The sequence below is a fragment of the Pelophylax lessonae genome, assembly GCF_965119305.1.
Source record: "Pelophylax lessonae genome assembly, chromosome: 8".
Lineage (NCBI taxonomy): Eukaryota > Metazoa > Chordata > Amphibia > Anura > Ranidae > Pelophylax > Pelophylax lessonae.
The window spans coordinates 45414643-45435923 of NC_138775.1; the positions used below are offsets into that span (position 1 = coordinate 45414643).

Here is a 21281-nt window from a genome sequence, read left to right on the forward strand (position 1 = left end):
AACTGAAAAAAAAAAAAAAGTTTTGCTTTTAGTTACACTTTAACCACTTAACGCAAACTGACGTAGCCCTACGTCGGGTCACTTTAAGTGGTTGTACCGTGATGATGGCTCTAGCTAGAGGCATCATCCAGGTACCGTTGTTTAGAGCCGGCGGTCGGCTTTCTGGCATAGCGGATTTTTTTTTACCTTTTTAGTCCTATATTTATTTTAGGTACTTATTTTACCTTTTTAGTCCTATATTTATTTTAGGTACTTATATAGCACTGTCAATTTACACAGCGCTTTACATATACATTGTACATTCACATCAGTCCCTACCCTCAAGGAGCTTACAATCTAAGGTCCCTAACTCACATTCATACATACACATACTGGGGCCAATTTACCTACCAGCATGTCTTTGGAGTGTGGGAGGAAACCCATGCAGGCACAGGGAGAACATGCAAACTCCAGGCAGGTAGTGTCATGGTTGATTAAACCAGCGACCCTTTTGCTGCTAGGCGAAAGTGCTAACCACTACACCACTGTGCCGCCCAATGCATTTCCCTGGTCCCCCTCGCCCTTCTTCAGTGATCAGACTGTATAATGTAACTTTGTAGAACATCACTGCAGCACAGGTTGACCTGTGTCAGACATTTGTGAACACAATTAACAAGTGCACAGATACGAGGATTTACAATGATTGTCTCTTCTCTGAGCTGGCATCTAAGTCCAGGAAGCGGTTGCTGATTTTGGATATTGCCTAAATAAAGATAAAACTGCAATATAAAAATATATTTCATGCTGGGTCCACTTTAAACTCATTTATTGTGTAATCACATTTAAAAGAATGTATCACTGGACAGCATTCCCATCATCAGATCCTGCCTTTATTAAATAAAATAATATATACATTAAAATATAAAACTTTTCAAAACATCCTACAACGGTCTTATAACTTTTCTCTGCTAATAACTCATGTGTACAGAGGAGTCCTGGGAGTGCGGTGTGAGATGAACGGAACAATAACCAGAGGACTCTCTCAGTCCATTTTGCGAGGAATACAGCCTTCCATCTCCAGGACCTCCGGCCAGCCATCATATTTGTTTGTCTCCTTATCGTTCTTGATGTGCTGTGAGGAAAAGGAAAAAAAAATTGAAACATCTTACATTTTTACTTAACCCTTTTATGACCAGAGACCATTGATGCCGGGATGCCCAGACCAAATTTAGTATCAGTATGTGCTGGTCAACTTGACTTTAGCCCTCTCCTGCCCGGCCTGACTGTCCTCCTTTCATTTATTAGTTATAGTTTTTTTCAACCACAGAGTCTCAACATCACATGTGGCCATTATTTCAGTGGTCTGTAAGCAAGACTAATATCCTCCCATAAAGTTATTTTGGTATTTGGATAACTCTTCATGATGGCTGAGGGATCTTAACCACTTTAAGACCGGGCCTATTTTTGACACTTGGTGTTTACAAGCTAAAATCATTATTTTTTTTTGCTAGAAAACTACTTAGAACCCCCAGACATTATATATATATATATATATATATATATATATATATATATATATATATATATATATATATATTTTTTTTTTTTTTTTTTTTTAGCAGGGACCCTAGAGAATAAAATGGAGATCGTTGCAATATTTTTTATCACACTGTATTTGGGAAGCAGTCTTCCAAACGCAATTTTTTTGGAAAAATTTCACTTTTTTAAATTAAAAAATAAAAAGACAGTAAAGTTAGCCCAATTTTTTTCCATAATGTGAAAGATAATGTTACGCTGAGTAAATAGATACCCAACATGTCATGCTTCAAAATTGCGCACGCTCGCGGAATGGTGACAAACATTGGTACTTAAAAATCCCCATAGACGACACTTTAAAAATGTCTAAAGGTTCCCATAGACGATACTTTAAAAATGTCTAAAGGCTACCAGCTTAGAGAGAATGTCTAGGACTCAAATTATTGCTCTCGCTCTAACGATCGCGGCGATACCTCACATGTGTGGTTTGAACACACGTTTACATAACATACATACATGTAAGTGGGACTTGCGTATGCGTTCGTTTCTGCGTGTGAGCTAACGGGGACAGGGCGCTTGAATTTTTTTTTTCCTATTTATTTTATTTGTTATTTTTTATTTTTAAAAAAAAATAAAAAATGTCATTGTTTTTATTCTTATTACAAGGAGTGTAGAAATAGGCAGGACAGGTCCTCTTTATTGTGAGATCTGGGGTCAAAAAGACCCCAGACCTCACAACTACACTAAGAAAGGAAAAAAAAAAAAATGTTGAAAAAACATTGGCCATTTAAACCGGTTGCTAGGCAACAACATTTTTGACATCGCTCCGGTCCTTCAACACCATAAAATCGAGTGGGGGCCATTTCGCCCTCACTCAGATTCCTGTCTCAGAGGATCCAGGACCGTATCGTTTTCCCCGCTCCCGACGCGGGGGGGAGGGGGGGCACCTCTTCCGCTGCACCTTTAGGGGGACCACCCTTATGTTAAAGCCGATCGGCCGCCATTTTCAAAAATACCAGGGTTATGGCAGCTATCTGCTGCCATAACCCCAGTATTTAGCATCAAAGGACCGACGTAAAACTGCGGTGGTGCGGTCAGTAAATGATTAAGAGGAGTACTGAGGTGTGGTGCTGTGATGTTTTCAGTAAGCTATGTACAGCACCCTGCTGGCTCCTCCCTCTAGCCATGATCCGTCCACATTGCATTAAGAAACATAGAGACCTAGTGATGACATCACTGGGTCTAAATAGGGTATGTAATAGAAATTGAACGTTTTTATTTTAAAATGTAAGTAGCATGTTAATGAGGGGGAAGAGAGAACCCCATGATAGCAAAATATAGGCAAATTAAATTTCATTTTTAAACAAGCATGCTTTACTGTAAATACAGACTGATGTGGGTTTAGTAACACTTTAAAGCTCCACTTGCTCAGGTGAATTAAATTATGAATATGTCATTTTTCACATTTATTTTTAATGTGTTTTCCGACCCCAGTAAAAAAAAAAAACAGACATGCCTAAAGGATTCCTGGTGAAGAGAAGTTAAAGTCCCCAGTGTGGAATAAAGACATGGACAGAGTGCAGGCTCATCCCCCCTCCTCCACTGTGCCTAAGCGGAGGCCAGTTCCATGCCGCATGGGAGACTCTCCTCCCTCGGCCAGTCCTGTCTGAGGTTTTCCAGCTCCCTCCGCTGGCCAGATCGGGAACCCGGATTCGGCTTGGTGAGTAGAGAGTACCTGGAGAGGAGCTTTAGCCTGGAATGGGAGTCAGGAGGAGACCGGGAAGAGGGAAAGTGGGAGGGGGGCCGAGTCGCTGCACCATGGGACTCTGGTTTGTACTTGCCCCCTGGGCCAAAAGTTGCCAGTCAGCCTCTGACTGTAGGATCCTGGTTATTTGCAGAAATCCCTGACTGGTGATGACTAACTTTGAAGTCTTTTCGGTGATTGGGCTGTTGGTTGGAGATGTCAGGTGGCAGGATACAGTGGTCAGCACTTCGCAGGTAGGCACGGTGAGCAGTTAAGGTCTGTACAATATTTTCTCTCTAATACGCTCTGGCACCCCCGATGTTACAAGAATCTCCCATACCCATGTAGTCACACATAGCAAAGGCTAGTCCTGTATAGAAGTGCAACTACTATAACGTAGTGCCATCTATTGATCATGGGATGCAGCCAATACAACTCACAGTTTGGTAACCTTTGATTCTTAGTTTTTAAAGTATTGTAATAAAAATTTGGTCCAGAAAGAAAAAAAATTGTGCAAGTTGAGCAATTTGTGCTATAATCTACAGAGGTCAGAATCCCCTCAGTTCAGACCTATTTACTGGTGTGCACATAGCTTTTAGAGACTTTCTTTTCTGACCTCAGATCTAATCCAAGAACATATTTACCTGTTCAAAGGGACTTTTATTCTTTATGGCTTTTCCTCCGACAAACGTCCAAGAGTCCCGGAAACCAACTTTCTTCGCATAACTACTGCCATAACTGGAAAATAAATTCCTGGTTTCCTCATCCAATCTGAAACAGAAAATATATTCATTTTTTTCAATATTAGAGTGTACATCAGGGCAAAAAGAAAAAAAAGATATGCAGTACATGTTTGTTTTAAAGCGGATCTTCAGTGCATCTGAGCACCACAACTAAACACACTATTCATTCATTTTTATTATTCAAAGCAAACTCCTCCATCCATTCATGTCTCCATGCTTTATTTTGCTGAGAAATCACTTTGAAAAACATCCCCTTAGCATTTCTGGCCATGGTCATCTTGAATAAGACAAATGATTAATGTAGCATTTACTTCCAGGAATTCATCTGCCCTTAGCTCAGGTATGCACGCAGGAGGGTGTGCTTAGCTGAGAAAACCCCTCCTCCTCTCCTCCCCTCCTAAAGTCTCCTGGGATGTATAACATCATTTGCCTAGGCAAGAAACCATGAAATAACTAAAGAAATGTAAGAAAAAAATTTAAAACAAGTAAATATGTTTTACTTTCCTATCTATTTACTAATGCTCGAGGATTAAAAATAATCAATGTTGATTGGGAAAGTAAAGTTCCACTTTAAATTGACATTTCCTTGTTTTTTACCCCTTATAAGACCCTGCAAGTGCCATATAAGGCCCTGCAAAATATACCTATTGATCTGTCACAAATGCTTTCAGCTTGTTCTGGGCTAACAATATGCAGCCACTTGTGGACTGGACATTCCCAGCTTTCTTTTGCCGACTACTTAAACACTCTCACTCTTTTCATCTCTACAATATAGACAGTGATTGATCTGTAGGCCCAAGATAAGATCTGGGAGGGCTAAGTACTCTCCTTAATTTAAAACAGAAAGTGTGCATAAGACATGGAACAGGTATGAATTTTTGGCAATATTCATTTTTTTTTTTTTTTTTTGCACCTATAAAAGAGATAATAAGAAAAAGGCTTTCAACTATGTATTTAACATACCAAAAGGGAGCAAATAGTTAATTGCTGGGGTTTGCATACACTTTAACCATTGTTTGGATATTCTAATATATACACTACATGGGCAAAACTTTTTGGACACCTGACTATTAGGGATGATCGAACTTTTCAAAAGTTCGGTTCGACCAGAACACCTGAACTTCCCGAATGTTCGGCCCGGATTTCAGAACCCCATTGAAATCAATGGGACCCCGAACTTCGGTAATCAAAAAACACCATTTTGAAGCCCTAAAACCCAATAAATGCCCCTAAAAAGTGTCTAGGTTCTGGGTCATGCCCCAGGGACTATTAATCACACAAAAAAAAGTTCTTAAAAATTGTCATTTTTGATAGAGAGCCAATTATTGAAAAAATTATTGAAAAAAAAAAGAGATTTCTTTGGATTTAGTGTCTGGGGGGGTCTAAAAGGTGTACCTGTGAAGTTTCAGCTCTGTAGCATGTCCAGAACCAGAAAAAAAAAGTTAGTTTGTATTAGAATTAATACAGAACAGGTTAGTAGTTTCGCTACTTTTACACCCGGCTTTTTGTTGCAGGCATTTTATTGGGCTTTTTTGAGGACATGTTTGGAGTCAGGCATGACATCAGAACTTCTGTGTAGGGTTATATATATATACACACACACACACACACACACACACACATGTATGTATATATACACATACACATATATAGGTGTGAAAGTAGCAGAAACCTATGCTTGCGCTAATGAAATAATTAACACCCATATGGATTCTCTGCTATAACACCTATATGTGTGTATGTGTAGAAATACATATAAGTGTGTGTGTATATATACCCCTATACAGAAGTTCAGATGTTATGCCTGCCTCCAAAGACCCCCAAAAAATGCCTAAAAAAAACGCCTGCAACAACACACCTGGGCGTTTTTTTTTTTTTGGCGCAGGCTTTTTTTTGGGGGTCTTTTGAGGCAGGCAAAACATCGGAAATTCTGTATAGGGGTATATATACACACACACATGTATGTATATATACACATACACATATATAGGTGTGAAAGTAGCAGAAACCTATGCTTGCGCTAATTAAATAATTAACAGGCATATGTCTCCGCTCCTATAACACCTATATGTGCGTATGTGTATAAATACATATAAGTGTGTGTGTATATATACCCCTATACAGAATTTCAGATGTTTTGCCTGCCTCCAAAGACCCCCAAAAAATGCCCAAAAAAAGCCTGCGCCAAAAAAAAAACGCCCAGGTGTGTTGTTGCAGGCGTTTTTTTTGGACATTTTTTGGGGGGGTCTTTGGAGGCAGGCATAACATCTGAACTTCTGTATAGGGGTATATATACACACACACTTATATGTATTTATACACATACACATATATAGGTGTTATAGCAGAGAAGCCATATGGGTGTTAATTATTTCATTAGTGCAAGCATAGGTTTCTGCTACTTTCACACCTACAGTGGGTACGGAAAGTATTCAGACCCCCTTAAATTTTTCACTCTTTGTTATATTGCAGCCATTTGCTAAAATCATTTTAGGTTCATTCTTCTTCCTCATGAATGTACACATAGCACCCCATAGTGACAGAAAAACACAGAATTGTTGACATTGTTGCAGATTTATTAAAAAAGAAAAACTGAAATATCACATGGTCCTAAGTATTCAGACCCTTTGCTGTGACACTCATATATTTAACTCAGGTGCTTTCCATTTCTTCTGATCATCCTTGAGATGGTTCTAAACCTTCATTTGAGTCCAGCTGTGTTTGATTATACTGATTGGACTTGATTAGGAAAGCCACACACCTGTCTATATAAGACCTTCCAGATCACAATGCATGTCAGAGCAAATGAGAATCATGAGGTCAAAGGAACTGCCTGAAGAGCTCAGAGACAGAATTGTGGCAAGGCACAGATCTGGCCAAGGTTACAAAAAGATTTCTGCTGCACTTAAGGTTCCTAAGAGCACAGTGGCCTCCATAATCCTCAAATGGAAGACGTTTGGGACGACCAGAACCCTTCCTAGAGCTGGCCGTCCGGCCAAACTGAGCTATCGGGGGAGAAGAGCCTTGGTGAGAGAGGTAAAGAAGAACCCAAAGATCACTGTGGCTGAGCTCCAGAGATGCAGTCAGGAGATGGGAGAAAGTTGTAGAAAGTCAACCATCACTGCAGCCCGCATGGAGTTTGCTAAAAAAACACCTGAAGGACTCCAAGATGGTGAGAAATAAGATTCTCTGGTCTGATGAGACCAAAATAGAACTTTTTGGCCTTAATTCTCAGCGGTATGTGTGGAGAAAACCAGGCACTGCTCATCACCTGTCCAATACAGTCCCAACAGTGAAGCATGGTGGTGGCAGCATCATGCTGTGGGGGTGTTTTTCAGCTGCAGGGACAGGACGACTGGTTGCAATCGAGGAAAAGATGAATGCGGCCAAGTACAGGGATATCCTGGACAAAAACCTTCTCCAGAGTGCTCTGGACCTCAGACTGGGCCGAAGGTTTACCTTCCAACAAGACAATGACCCTAAGCACACAGCTAAAATAACAAAGGAGAGGCTTCACAACAACTCCGTGACTGTTCTTGAATGGCCCAGCCAGAGCCCTGACTTAAACCCAATTGAGCATCTCTGGAGAGACCTAAAAATGGCTGTCCACCAACGTTTACCATCCAACCTGACAGAACTGGAGAGGATCTGCAAGGAGGAATGGCATAGGATCCCCAAATCCAGGTGTGAAAGACTTGTTGCATCTTTCCCAAAAAGACTCCTGGCTGTATTAGATCAAAAGGGGGCTTCTACTAAATACTGAGCAAAGGGTCTGAATACTTGGGGCCATGTGATATTTCAGTTTTTCTTTTTTAATAAATCTGCAACAATGTCAACAATTCTGTGTTTTTCTGTCAGTATGGGGTGCTATGTGTACATTCATGAGGAAGAAGAATGAACTTAAATTATTTTAGCAAATGGCTGCAATATAACAAAGAGTGAAAAATTTAAGGGGGTCTGAATACTTTCCGTACCCACTGTATATATGTGTATATATACATACATGTGTGTGTGTATATATACCCCTACACAGAAGTTCAGATGTCATGCCTGACTCCAAACATGTCCTCAAAAAAGCCCTATAAATGCCTGCAACAAAAAGCCAGATGACAGGGGCGAAGCCACTATCCGGTTCTATAAGTGTTCTAAGAGAAACGATCTTTTCTTTATAGCGGTCACCCTGACATGGAAGGGTTTTGTCACCCTGTAATAGCAGTCAAAGTCAGTTAACCCTACACTACACTACGGTCCCCTTACACTTAACACTTTCCCTACAGAAACTAGATTATTAAATCTAACTATAGTGGAAAATAGTACCCTAACTACACTAGATATCCCTTTCCTCACACTAATAATTGCTAAATGACACTTTGAAGCAGAAGTAACAGAACTGCTTCCACTCTCTTCCACAGCCCTGTATTAAAATGGTAGAGATTTGGCGGGGCTATCTTATATACTGGGGGGCGTATTCACTAATGATTGGCCTCTGGACCCCCTAGTTACTCCAATCACATTCCTAGCATTCTCCTGCCCCCTCAATTGGCTTTTAATGATGGTTCTGGTCCAATCACGGGCTTTTAAAGCCCAGTTCCTGTCCCATTGCATTTTGGTCGGTTCTGGTTGCCGAATTCCGAAATTTTTCAGCAAAAAGTTCGGAATTCGGCCGAACCTCGAACAGTCAATGTTCGGGTCGATCCGATGGTCGACCCGAACCGTTCGATCATCCCTACTGACTATCACACCAATATGATCTTGTTGGATATCCCATGCAGAAACCAGGAAGCTGGAGTTCATGTCAGGGTTCTGTACAGTTCACTCAAGTTCCTCCACAACAAATTCATCAAACCATGTGTAGCACCCACCTAGGTGGGTGCTAGGAAAAGCATATTGTGGCCCTGTCTGCTTATCAGGGGGGCCTGATCATTCAGCTAGACTGTCATGTGTTTCCAGGTGTGTCTGTTGAGTATGCGGAGTCTCCCCACTGTGTCCAATGAGGGCTCTTATTGGACAGTGGAGGAAACCTGGCCAATAGCACACCAGGGCTTGTATCTATCCCAGAGGGCGGAGTCTGCCGCAATGCACCCTAAGATGGGGTATAAGTCTGAGGGGAGCACATGACAGAGCATCTTTGGTGGGAAGCAGAGTCCCAGGAGGAGGCTGACGGCTGTCACTCCTCCTGTCACAGGAAGCAAGTGTGTCCTGGGCGGTCGGCCTAGAGGACCGGAGGTTGAGCTGAGCTGCAAGAAGGGATCCAGAGTGCTGTGGACCGAATGGAGCTGCTGGGCAGAAGTTTCTTGGAAAAACAGTGTTGTTGTGAGTACTCAAAACTGCCCAGGGGTCTGCCTAGGAGAGGGTACCACTCCAGAAGGTCAAAGGGATCCGGGAGCCAGCTAACCAATAGACAGCGTCAAGTCAGCGCCAATGGACATTTTTCAAGTGTCTCCGCTAAGTTGTACATAGTTGAGCCAAAGCAGTATCCCAATCATCCCTTCTCCTATCCAAGTTACAAAATAAATACAAAATCCCCGTCTGAAAAATAAAGGTTTAAAAAAAAAAACCCCTCAAGAGGGAACAGCTCCTTTTAAACAGCAGCCTTCAAAACTTTGCAGCCAAAAGAAGCATCCACGGATGCCAAAGTATCTACCTTATAAAATTTTGTGAAGGTAAACAAAAATGACCAAGTGGCCTCCTTGCAAACTTGCGATATTGAAGCCTGATGATGGAGGGCCCAAGAAGCCCCTGAGTAGAATGAGCCATGACAGAAAAAGGTGGAACCTCACCTTTAATGGAATAGGCCTAAGTCACAGTCTGTCTGATCCATCTGGAGATGGTAGCGGAAGAAGCAGCCAGCCCTTTTCTTGGTCCGTCTGTAACCACAAAAAGCGAGTCTGACCCCTGAAAAGACTCAGTAGCTGCCAGACACACCCGAATCACACAAACCACATCCAAGGTATATAAAGCAAATTCTTTGGGATGAGCCAGCTTGGGACACAAGGAAGGCAACACAATGTCCTCATTCAAAAGGAAGTCAGAGATAACTTTGGGAAGGAATGATGGACAGGGACAAAGAACCACTTTATCACTTAATAGGGACTGTGACAGGATAATGCCGCCAATTACGATACCCTGTGGGCCGAGTTAATAATCACCAAGAATGTCACCTTCTGGGATAACGTAGGCAAGGGAATCTCCTAAATATTCTCAAATGAAGGTTTATGGAGAACTGAAAGTACTACATTTAAATCCCATGGCGGAAAAAGAGACCGTACAGGTGGAGCCACATGTCGAACCCCCTGAATGAAGGTACGAACTAAAGAGTGAGTGGCTAGGGGTTGCTGAAAGAAGATTGCCAAGGCACACACCTGGCCCTTGATGGTACTCAAGGCCAACTCCTGATCAACGCCCTGTTGAAGAAAGGAAAAGGATCGAGCATGAGCAACAATCGACTCACACCTAGAATTGTGCGATTTCCACGTACAATGGTATATCTTGCTGGAAGATGACTTCTTCGCCTTCACCATAGTAGGGATCACTGATCCAGACAGACCACTATCCCTCAGGACCTGGCTTTCAATAGCTAAGCCATTACAACCAGCGATTGTAAAGCAGGATGGTAGATCAGCCCTTGGGACAAATGGTCTTCTCTGAGAGGAAGCCCCCAAGGGATGTTTACAGCCACCAGGATGACTAAAGATCCTCGCTCTTAAATCCTTGCAGGAACTGTGGGAGAAGCCTTAGCTAAGGATGATACTGGCCTTACCATGGATCTTGGATGCCTGCGGTGTCTGTCAGAGGACCCTGTGACCTCGTCACGAACTTCGATATCCTCCTGTGGAGCCGAACCTGTTAAAGGAGCTGCATGAAGGACTGTGCAAACAGAACTGTATTGAAGGTGGATACCACCAGACTCAGAACCTGTATGCAAATGGGGAGAGAGAACTGTTTGTGTGACAGCAGCCAGTAAATCATGGCCTGTGGTTCCTGAAATTTGTCCAGAGGAAGGACCACCCTGGTCAGAATTAAAATCAGACCTAAGTAAATCAATTCCCTGGGCAGGGCTAGGGGGGGGGGGGGGGGCCTTGGTACTTCAGACATCACCTGAACCTTTGCAGGAATTAAATCCGCACAAGGAGACTCAGGACCTAAAAAACCTGAAAAGGACAAGCTTTGTCCCCCTTTCTGGGTACCCCCAAAATAAACATTTTGCAGATCTCCTTGACGTCACCAAAGAAGTCAATGGGGCTGGAAACCAGCAAAGATGTCCCCCCAACCCAATAATGGGTGAGGGCAGACCTTCATGCTGAAGGAGTCTTGTCTGCTGGTCCGGGGAAGCTGATTCTAGGGTTACCCGACCAAGGTTGTTTGGAACCTCCTGGGAAGATTTAAAAGATCTATTTTCCTTATTCTCTATCCCAGAAACATGAAATAATTTTTATTAGGGCTGAGAAGGAGGGCCCCTGGCTGCGGCGAGGCTCCTTTCCTTTCCCTGACTGTGGCAGGAAGGTACTCTTCCCCCCCGTGAAACCCTTAATAATGTCATCCAGGGTAGCCCCAAACAAGTGATCCCCTTGAAAGGGCAGATCATTGAGAGATTTTTTAGGGGCTTGGTCTGCAGACCAATTCTTAATCCACAGCACTCGCCTAATACCCACCGCTAAAAAAAAAAAACGTTTGGACAGCATAGGAGCTGTATCCAAAGCTGCATCACAAATAAACTGCAGCCCATGGACCAACTGGCCTGTTAAATCAACATAAGCAGTGGGGACGTGCTCACCCTCCAGGCCCTGGTGCAAAAGCTTGGCCCATTCAGTTAGGGTCTGAGATACCAGGGCTGAGGCAAAGACTGGCCGCAATGCCCAACCAGCCATAGTAAACATGCTGTGTGCCACAGCCTCCGCTTTCTTGTCAGCTGGGTGCTTAAAGGATGGGGATTCCTCTACTGGGATCTTGGTTGCTTTATTTAACCTGGAAACAGGAGGGTCTCCCACTGGTGGACTAGCCCACTTTTTTTTAAAAGTGATTCCTCATAAGGGTAACGTACAGCAAAATGTTTGGGGACCACAAAGGGTCATTTTAGTTGTTCCCATTCCTTACAGGAAAACCTGTCAAAATAAGGCACATAAGGAAACCCCTTTGGAGTACGATGTGACTTGTGTGTACCAAACGACACAGCCACGTCCGTGACTACATCAGTCGCATCCTCCATTTTTAAAGTTTCACGCTCTGCAGTGATAAGTGCGTCTACCAGAGCTTTTTGTTCGATAGATCAGGGTGTGTGATATTAAACCCCCCTGGAAGGCCGCGCCCACATCGGCAACAGGCTCAGAATCAGATGCGGGGGACGATTCCTCCTGGGCCTTTGCCCACACGCCACTTCCACCCGGGACACTAAGGACTGCAGGACTGCTGTTAGTGCAACCATGGAAAGCTGGGGTTCCGAGGGACCTGCCACCTACATGAGGGGGTCAGTGCAGAAGAGGTGACCCTGAGGCTCTATAAGGAAAGAAACACCTTGCAGTACAAAAACTATTTGGCACCACTAAAGGATCCCCTCAAGGCTCAGGGTACCTATCAGCAGAGAGAGAGAGAGATAACAGGGACCCCCAAAGACTCACCCTACCGACCGGAGGAGAGCCGAGAATTCAAACCCAGCATCATCATGGACGCTATCACTGTTCATATGTCCCAGGCACAGGAAGAGGAAACTAAGGAGGAAGAAGAAGAAGAGGAGGAGATTTGTCATCCCCACAAGGCTTTCGTTGTCTCCAGCATCTCCCAGACTAAGGGAAAATGACCAGTGGTGGGATTCAAAAATGTTAGTAACCAGTTCCGACTTTCAAGCATGGTGTAATTTTTTTTATCTAATGTCAGTTAGGGGTCCGATCTGTCCGCTGCAATGTCACAGTCCCACTGAAATTCACAGATCGCCGTCATTACTAGTAAAAAATAAATAAAGAGAAATTACATCAATCTTTCCCCTAGTTTGCAGACATGATAACTTTTGTGCAAACCAATCAGAATACGCTTATTGGGATTTTTTTTCCCCAAAAATATGTAGCAGGATACAAATTGGCCTAAAATGATCAAAAAATTAGATTTTTAAATTTTATGTTTATGTTATATAGCAGAATGTGAAAAATTGTTTTTTTTTTTTTTTATCAGAATTGTCTCTCTTTTTTTCTTTATAGCTCAAAAAATAAAAATCACAGAGGTGATCAAATACCACCAAAAGAAAGCTCTATTTGTGGGAAAAACGGACATCAATTTTATTTGGGTTCAGTGTCACACGACTGCGCAATTGTCCGTTAAAGTAATGCAGTGCCGAATTGCAAAAAATGGCCTGGTCATTAAGGGGGAAAATCTTCCGGTCCAGAAGTGGTTAAGTACAGTCACTTCTTAAAGGTGGAGGGGGCCTAGGTATTTAAAATGCTTTGTAATACATTAACCATGACTCCCATACAATGTGTTACACTTCCCAGGTGTCAGGAACAAATCCTCCTGAAGAGCGAATACATTAGCAGTGTTCGCTCTTTAGGAGAATTTGTTCTTGACACCTGGGAAGTGTGACACATATATAACGGTTACCCACCTTGTTATAACAATCAATGAGTGGTGGCAGTCTGCACAACTTGGCAATATTCTATACAATCAAATGTTCAGATCTTGTTCTCCAGATTATCTTCCGTTCTGTGAGTCCACACTGCGCACCTGCAGACTCTGTGCACTGCTAACCGCGCTGAAAGTGGGTGGAGGCGGAGCCAAATTGCAATAGGCGGGGACTGGGAGGCGGCGGCCTGGAGGAGAAAGGGGGTGACGTCACTGGTTACTAGACGCTAAGCGGCTCTAAACTAGCAACCAGTGCAGTGTGTGGGCTACGGCTGCATCCCCGCAGAGAGAGAGAGCGCCGCCGCCGTGGCCACAGGCAGGGACAGAGACAGAGAGAGCCAAAGCGAATGATAAGGATTGTCACAGTCAGGCGGTTTGGCGAACTCCCAAATGTTTAGTAACCGGTTCTGTGGAACCGGTGCAAACCGGCTGAATCCCACCACTGAAAATGACCCCCGTGACATCATCTGGCTGCTCAAACATGGCCGCCAACTGGAGACCAGCCAGAATAAGGGAAAATGGCTACCATCAGCTACAAATACTGAAGCATGCTGCCAGGATCTTTCCTGCACCCTCTGCAATGCTGCACCCTCTGCAAGGGACCCCCCCCCCCCCTGAAGGTAGGACACACTTTTAGGGGAGACTCTGCTGTGCACTCTGCACCGGTCCCTGCACTATACCCACACTGCAAACAGCAGGGCATGCACCTAGGAGTCTCTTACAATGGGACCCCGTCAGACTACCGGGGCGGGACACGCACTAAACCCAGGACCCTTACAGATAGATTTTTAGGCATCGACACATTGGTCGAGTTTTGATCAATGTAAGTATGCATATGACATACCTGTAGGATACCAGTAGAATATGGAAATCACTACATTTGTTTTTGCTTCTACAATGATTACCACTGTCTGCATAGTAACCACAGGCGCTTGACACAGGCGCCATTCATTGAATGCTTTTTTTTCTGATGAATGCAAGGTGGTTTCTGATTGGATGAGACAGAGAGGCAAAGTAGTGATATCACAATCTACACCTAGTCTAATTAGAGAACACTTTATTTTCATTAAGAAAAATGCAAGGACCTATGCACTATTGTATGTAGCAGGGCAGCTGTTCAGAATAGGAACCAGAAGCCAGCGGCGATCATTGTAGTAGCAGAGACTACTACAGTGATTTCCAGCTTCTTGCAGCATATGCATATGTACATTGGTCCAGGTTGAACCAATGTAACGATGCTTTTAAAATCCATACCTGAATTCAACCCTGTACTTGTGCTCAATCGGAATCTGTGAGTCTGTCTGCTGTGGTGGATGATGGGAATTGTAGCCTTTTCCTTTACAGATCCCTTTTTAAATGCAACTATTTTATGCATACAAACTGTGTATCAACCTCTTGTAATCCCCTTTATGGCAACACTCAGGCTAGGGGAGGTATTGGCAGCACTAGAAGAATCAGATGTGCTGCAGTGCACATGTGCTTACAAGGAACATTCATACATACCAATAGAGCAAAGTGAGCAAAGGGATAAGCTCATCAGTTTCCTGCTGCTCCTTCATTGTTTGATCACAACCTGGGAGGTGTATTGATAAACTGCAGTAGAACAACATGTAGTCATTGATGTGGCTGTGTGATCTGGAAGGTCTGGAAAAGTTCCATACTGGATAGCCTGAATTTTAAGTCCTATGCCAGGTAAAACAGACCACATACAGTATATCTATTTCAGCTGGATATGTAACTGTTTGACTGGAGTTCATCTGTTGCTAAGTAGAAGCGAGGGTAACCATAAGGGAAAAGAGGGGGCAACCTAATAAAGTAAAAGCATGCATTAATGCATGCAGGCTTTATTATATCTAGCTGCCTAGCTACAGCACCTGACAGGGTGGAATTTACCAATTGTAGCTGATGCCTCTGGGACTTTGTTGATCCATTACCTAATGGAGTTCTCTGCAATGACCCCGGTGAAAATGGGCTTCCTGGAGATACCATTGAATTGCCCCACAGTGCAGCTGCTACTAAAACTTTGGGTAGAACTGAAACCCAGAATGGATATTGTGGGTTTGCTTGAGTGCACACCTATCTGGTGTAAAAGATCCTATACTGAACTGGGAAAACTTTCAAACCACTGTGTATGGTCAGACGCAGGAGTCAAAAACCTTTCGCAGCAATTTACTGGGCAAGAATTAAAATCTTTTGACCAACTGTGCACAGGGTTCCCCTTACTACACAATCGATATTACATGTACAGTATTCGCAGTTACGTCATGTAAGGAAAATGCAGGGCAAATGTTCGATCTTACATTTAGAGGACTCAGGGTTCCTTAGTTCTATTTTTAGATAAAAAAGGAATTATCTCTGGTATATATGCTTGTTTGCTGGCCTATATACAGGCCCTGAATCTGTTACCCTGCAGGGAAAAATGGGAGTCAGATGTTGGCCCCATAGACGGGGATAGTTGGGAGCCAATATTGGCAGCTGGCCTGTTGGTGTCAGTATCAGCTGCTCAAACACTGTCTCAGTTATTTATTCTTCATCGCACGCACCAAATACCAATACAGCTGCATAAGTGGGGTGGGAGGGATTCCCCCTTATGTCCAAATTGCCAATTGCTCTAAGGAAATTTGATACATATTCTATGGAAATGCCCTAAACTGGTACAGTATTGGCAGGAGGTAATTAGGACTATTAATCATATATACCAAGTACAACTAGAACTAAACCCAATCACATGTATTCTAGGTGGCCTAGTAGAAGAGTTATACCCCCCCCCCCCCCCCCCCCACACACACACACACATATTGCAATTATTCTGTTGCTTTATTTAGCGAGGAAACTGATAGCAAGACTCTGGCTATCTCCCCAAGCCCTTACATGTCACCAATGAATTCAACAGATCAATAAGATATTTATCCAAGAGCAAAACACCTATCAACATAGAAATGAATCTAACATTTTTGAAAAAGTTGGCAGGAGTGGCTAGGGACCCCTGGCGTGGCTCCCCCGGAGTTGGTTCTTACTAGATTGCTTCAATTATAAAGAGGGATCTATGTGAATGCTACATTATAATTTTTTTGTTTTTCTTTTTTCTCAGAGGGCCTAAGATGGAGGTGGATTTTTGATGCTGGTAGGATGCTACATTATGATGGGCGGCTATAGCAATTTTTGAAGTATGTTTTTATGAGGAATGCACACATCGAATAACATTTTTTTTTTAAGTTTGTTTAGTCTGTTCTGTTTGTTAATTTTTCTTTACCGAGAAGAATGTATATGCTGGTGAACTGTACGGACTCTGAAAATTTGCATGTGCTTAAACAGTAAAACGATTCCCTATTTTTTACTTATGGAGTCTATACCCTGAATGTTTGTACAATAAAAAAACTTTTCAGATTAAAAGAAAATGAACAGGATTGTGATATAGGAGGAGGAGGGGGGGGGGGGGCTGTGATGTGAAGGATCTCAGTCATCGCACAAACATGTGTAGCAGCCTGTAGTGTGCTATTGGTGTAAGTGCAGGAAATTTTACATGCTGACTTATGTTTAAAATCTGTGAGTCTTAATCTGGGTCAGGGTTAGTAGAGTTCAGGGCTGGGTGACTCATGCAGGCAGCTCTCTGATGTCTCTCCCTGGTTCTGGAATGCTGGAGAATGTACTGGAAGCTGGAGAGTGGAGGCTAGGAGGTTTGTTCTGCAAATTTAGGGTAACTTAGACAATCCCCAGGGGGTGGGCCAGGCAGAGGGCATGTCAGCAACAGGTGTGACCAGAAATGTGTGGACTGACACAGAGAATATTAGGCATGATTAACCACTTAAGCCCCAGCCCTATTTCGGACACTTTTTGTTTACAAGTTAAAACCAGTATTTTTTCCTAGAAAACTACTTAGAACCCCCAAACATTATATATATTTTTTTAGCAAAGACTCTGGAGAATAAAATGTCGGCCATTGCAAAATTTTTTGTCACGCGGTATTTGCGCAGCGGTCTTTAAAACGCAATTTTTTTGGAAAAAAATTGAAAAATCACATTTCACTGCATTTAAAAAATACTAAACAGTAAAGTTAGCCCATTTTTTTGTATATTGTGAAAGATGATGTCACGCTGAGTAAATAGATACCCAACATGTTACGGTTTAAAATTGCACCCCCCCGTGGGATGGCGACAAACTACGGTCAATAGAGATCTCAATCTGCGACGCTTTAAATTTATTTAACGGTTAGCAGTTTAGAGTTAGAGTGTAGCTCTTTTTTTTTAATTATTGCCCACGCTCTGGTGATCGCGGCGATACCTCACATGTGTGGGTTGAACAACGATTTAATTTGCGGCTCGACTTGCGTATACGTTTTTTTTTTGTGCGCGAGCTAACGGTGACAGGGGCGGCTAAATTTTTTTTTTTTTGTATTTATTTTTTCTTTTTTTTAACTTTATTACAGGTTTTTAAAAAAAAAAAAATCTGATCACTTTTATTGCTGTCACAAGCAATGTAAACATCCCTTGTGACACCAATATGTAGTGACAGGTACACTTTATGGAGGACCCTAGACCCCTCCACTACACTTCCCTGTATGCAAAACATTCGAAAACAGCGTTTTTGCATACAGACGTTTTTCAAATTTGCCGCCTTTTGCAGCACAGTAACCCGGACGTGACGTCATGGACGCCGCCTCCGGGTTACGTCATCGGAGACCCGATCGATGCCGTTTCCGGCATTCATCGGGACTCCATCCAGCCAGCAGACGCGCCGGCTGGGTGCTTGGGGCTCCCGGTGGGACGGGAGCCCCGAGCAAAGCCACGGAAGGCGGCGGGAGGGGGGGGACGTCCCCTCCCGCCCCCCCGGGTAACGATCGAGCGGCTCCCAAGCCGCATCGGTCGTTACCGATGGAAAGCCGGTTCCGGGATGATGTCTCTAGCTAGAGGCATCATCCCGGTATAATCCCGCAAAGTTTACCGACGTAGCCCTACGTCGATATGCGGTAAGTGGTTAAAGTGAAAACAATAAAATTTATTTAAAAATAAGTAAATAACACAAATGTAAACGCACCTCCAGAAAACTATAACTGTGTAAATCCAACCAGATAACCAAACAATAATGACACACAGCAAACAACTGCTCAAACCAAATATATACAAAAAACAGGATAAATGAATAGTAATTGTAACAGAGCCGGGGTCATACATGGGAGATCAAGCAGAGGGAGCTGGGAACAAGACAGAGCAGAGAGAGGGTTACAGGAGACGGAGTAAGCAAGCAGGAAGGAAGGAATCAGGCTGCTGGGTCAGGATCAGAGTCCAGGATCAGGCTGCAGGGTCAAGATCAGAGTCCAGGATCAGGATGCAGGGACACAGGAATGCAGGTCAGGAGCACATGGAGAAAATACCAATGCAGTGAGGAGGAGTATACACAGGGTTTAAATATACTTCAGTACAAAAATTCAGCCCAGCGCTCACTCCGAATTGGAAGACTGGCCTGCTGCTCTCCTCAGGCAGGGAACTCCAATACGGGTGCATAGAAAAGAAAGAAAGAGGAGGCGCAAACACCTAGTGCATTACCCGTGGTCAATTTGCAAATTGTTTAATAAAAAATGCCAAATGCATACTCACAGACGTAGAGATAAAAACATGTTACAAGAATCCACCATGTGTGAACTGGGACACGTCCTTCAGTCAGGACCGCTAACGCGTTTCGGGGGTCAGGCCCCCTTCCTCAGAGCTGTATATTGGGAGGAAGTTGTCCCTGGTTTTGTTGCTATCAAGTTAGGCATCCCATAATTCCTATCCCTATCCAAGTTATTACCCCTTAATAAAAACAAAATTCAAAGACTGTTCACGGTGTTTGGATGAAAGCTGAAGATGTTGTGTGCCTGGCTGTGCAGTGGTAGGGAACCCTGTCACCTGCAATCCCTACAGGGGTAGTGCTACACATGCGATTCAGACCTTTGCTGGAAGAAAGTTTTACTGATAAGAACTCTGAATTTTATTTTAAAATCTCTGAGGTTCCACAGGGGCATAAACATTGATTTAAAGATCAATACAGTTTTCTGCAGACATGACAAGAAGCCTGCACTACAGCACAATGGTTAGCTGACATAAGTGTACTTTTTAGGCCTTGATTAGTACACTCTGAAATAATGAGAGCCAAGGTAAATTCACAATTTTAAGTGTGGAGATGTCAAAATGTCCAAATAATGTTGAATTAAGAGTTGAAATTGTGGTTTTCTGTTATCAGCTTTTTTTTAAGGCTGAGAAGAGACTTGGCTGCAGCATTTAGCAACCATGTGACTCGGGTATGTACAGTGCCTTGAAAAAGTATTCATAACCCTTGAAACCCAACCAAAAACGCAAATGTATTTTATTGGGATTTTATGTGATAGACCAACACAAAGTGGCACATAATTGTGAAGTAAAAGGAAAATGATAAATGGTTTTCAAAATGTTTTACAAATAAATATCTGAAAAGTGTGGCATGCATTTGTATTCAGCCCCCTTTACTCTGATACCCTCAACTAAAATCTAGTGGAACCAGTTGCCTTCAGAAAACACCAAATTAGTGCGGTAGCGGCAACTTGCCGAGATGTCCGACCGGAAGTGACGTGGGTTGGAGATTTCAGCAGTACACCGGCAGGAGGAGGGCAGTGTGCAGGTGCTAGGTGAAGAAGAGGCGGGCTGATGACACAAGTGGTAATCTAGAGGGTGACAAGACGGCGGAGAAGGTGGGGGCAGACTATATGGAGCAGACATAGTGATGAAGAATAAGAATTGAGCGGAGAAGGACGGCCAGAGCGGACGTGTGACTGAGGCTTGCAGTGTACCGGAGGGGGGGGCTCTCTCAGGGAGATGTCTGCACTGAGTGGCACCGAGCCCACAACCAGGGGAAGGGTCTTCTTCCAGACCCCACTGCCACCCCACGAATCCTGGGACGGCTTCCCGGTGGGGACTCAAAAAAAGTTCCCCTCTCCCTCTCCCTCTCCCTCCCTGCAATCTTCTGGGACACATCACAGGTCCCAGAAGATTTCCCCTCCACTCAGGACGAGCAGCGCGACTCTCGCATTCGCAGTGCGCACCCGGCTGTAAGGCCACAAGCTGTCACAGTCGGGTGCCCACAGTAGATGCTGGCGCTGTGGGGAGAAGAGGGAGAGAACCGCGACTCCCGCTGGCCGCAACGCTGGTCTGTGGGACAGGTGAGTGTGTGTTTATTAAAAACACTTTTTGTAGCTGCTGAATTATAATAAACACAAAAACCACTGGAACTCCACTTTAACCTCAGTATAAATACAGCTGTTCTCTGAAGCCCTCGGAGATTTGTTAGAGAACCTTAGTGAACAAACAGCATCATGAAGACCAAGGAACACACCAGACAGATCAGGTATAAAGTTGTGGAGAATTTAAAGCAGGGTTAGGTTATAAAAAAATATTCCAAGCTTTGAACATCTCACAGAGCACTGTTCAATCCATCATCTGAAAATGGAAAGAGTATGGAACAACTGCAAACCTACCAAGACATGGCCGTCCACCTAAACTGACAGGCCGGGCAAGGAGAGCAATAATCAGAGAAGCAGCCCATGGTAACTCTGGAGGAGTTGCAGAGATCCACAGCTCAGGTGGGAGAATCTATCCACAGGATAACTATAAGTCGTGCACTCCACAAATCTGGCCTATGGAAAAGTGGCAAAAAGAAAGCCA

General features: G+C 43.5%; 1 protein-coding gene across 1 annotated transcript in view; it reads right to left on the minus strand.

The window, feature by feature from the left end:
• Positions 1-791: 791 nt before the first annotated feature.
• The window catches only part of FAM3D (FAM3 metabolism regulating signaling molecule D), a 157059-nt gene continuing 136569 nt past the window's right edge, over positions 792-21281 (minus strand). Inside the window, exons 9-10 of the mRNA XM_082266268.1 lie at positions 3904-4030; positions 792-1111 (exon numbers count right to left, since the gene is read on the minus strand). Coding sequence (XP_082122394.1) covers positions 1022-1111; positions 3904-4030 — 217 coding nt within the window. The 3' untranslated portion in view covers positions 792-1021. The remainder of the gene's footprint in view (positions 1112-3903; positions 4031-21281) is intronic.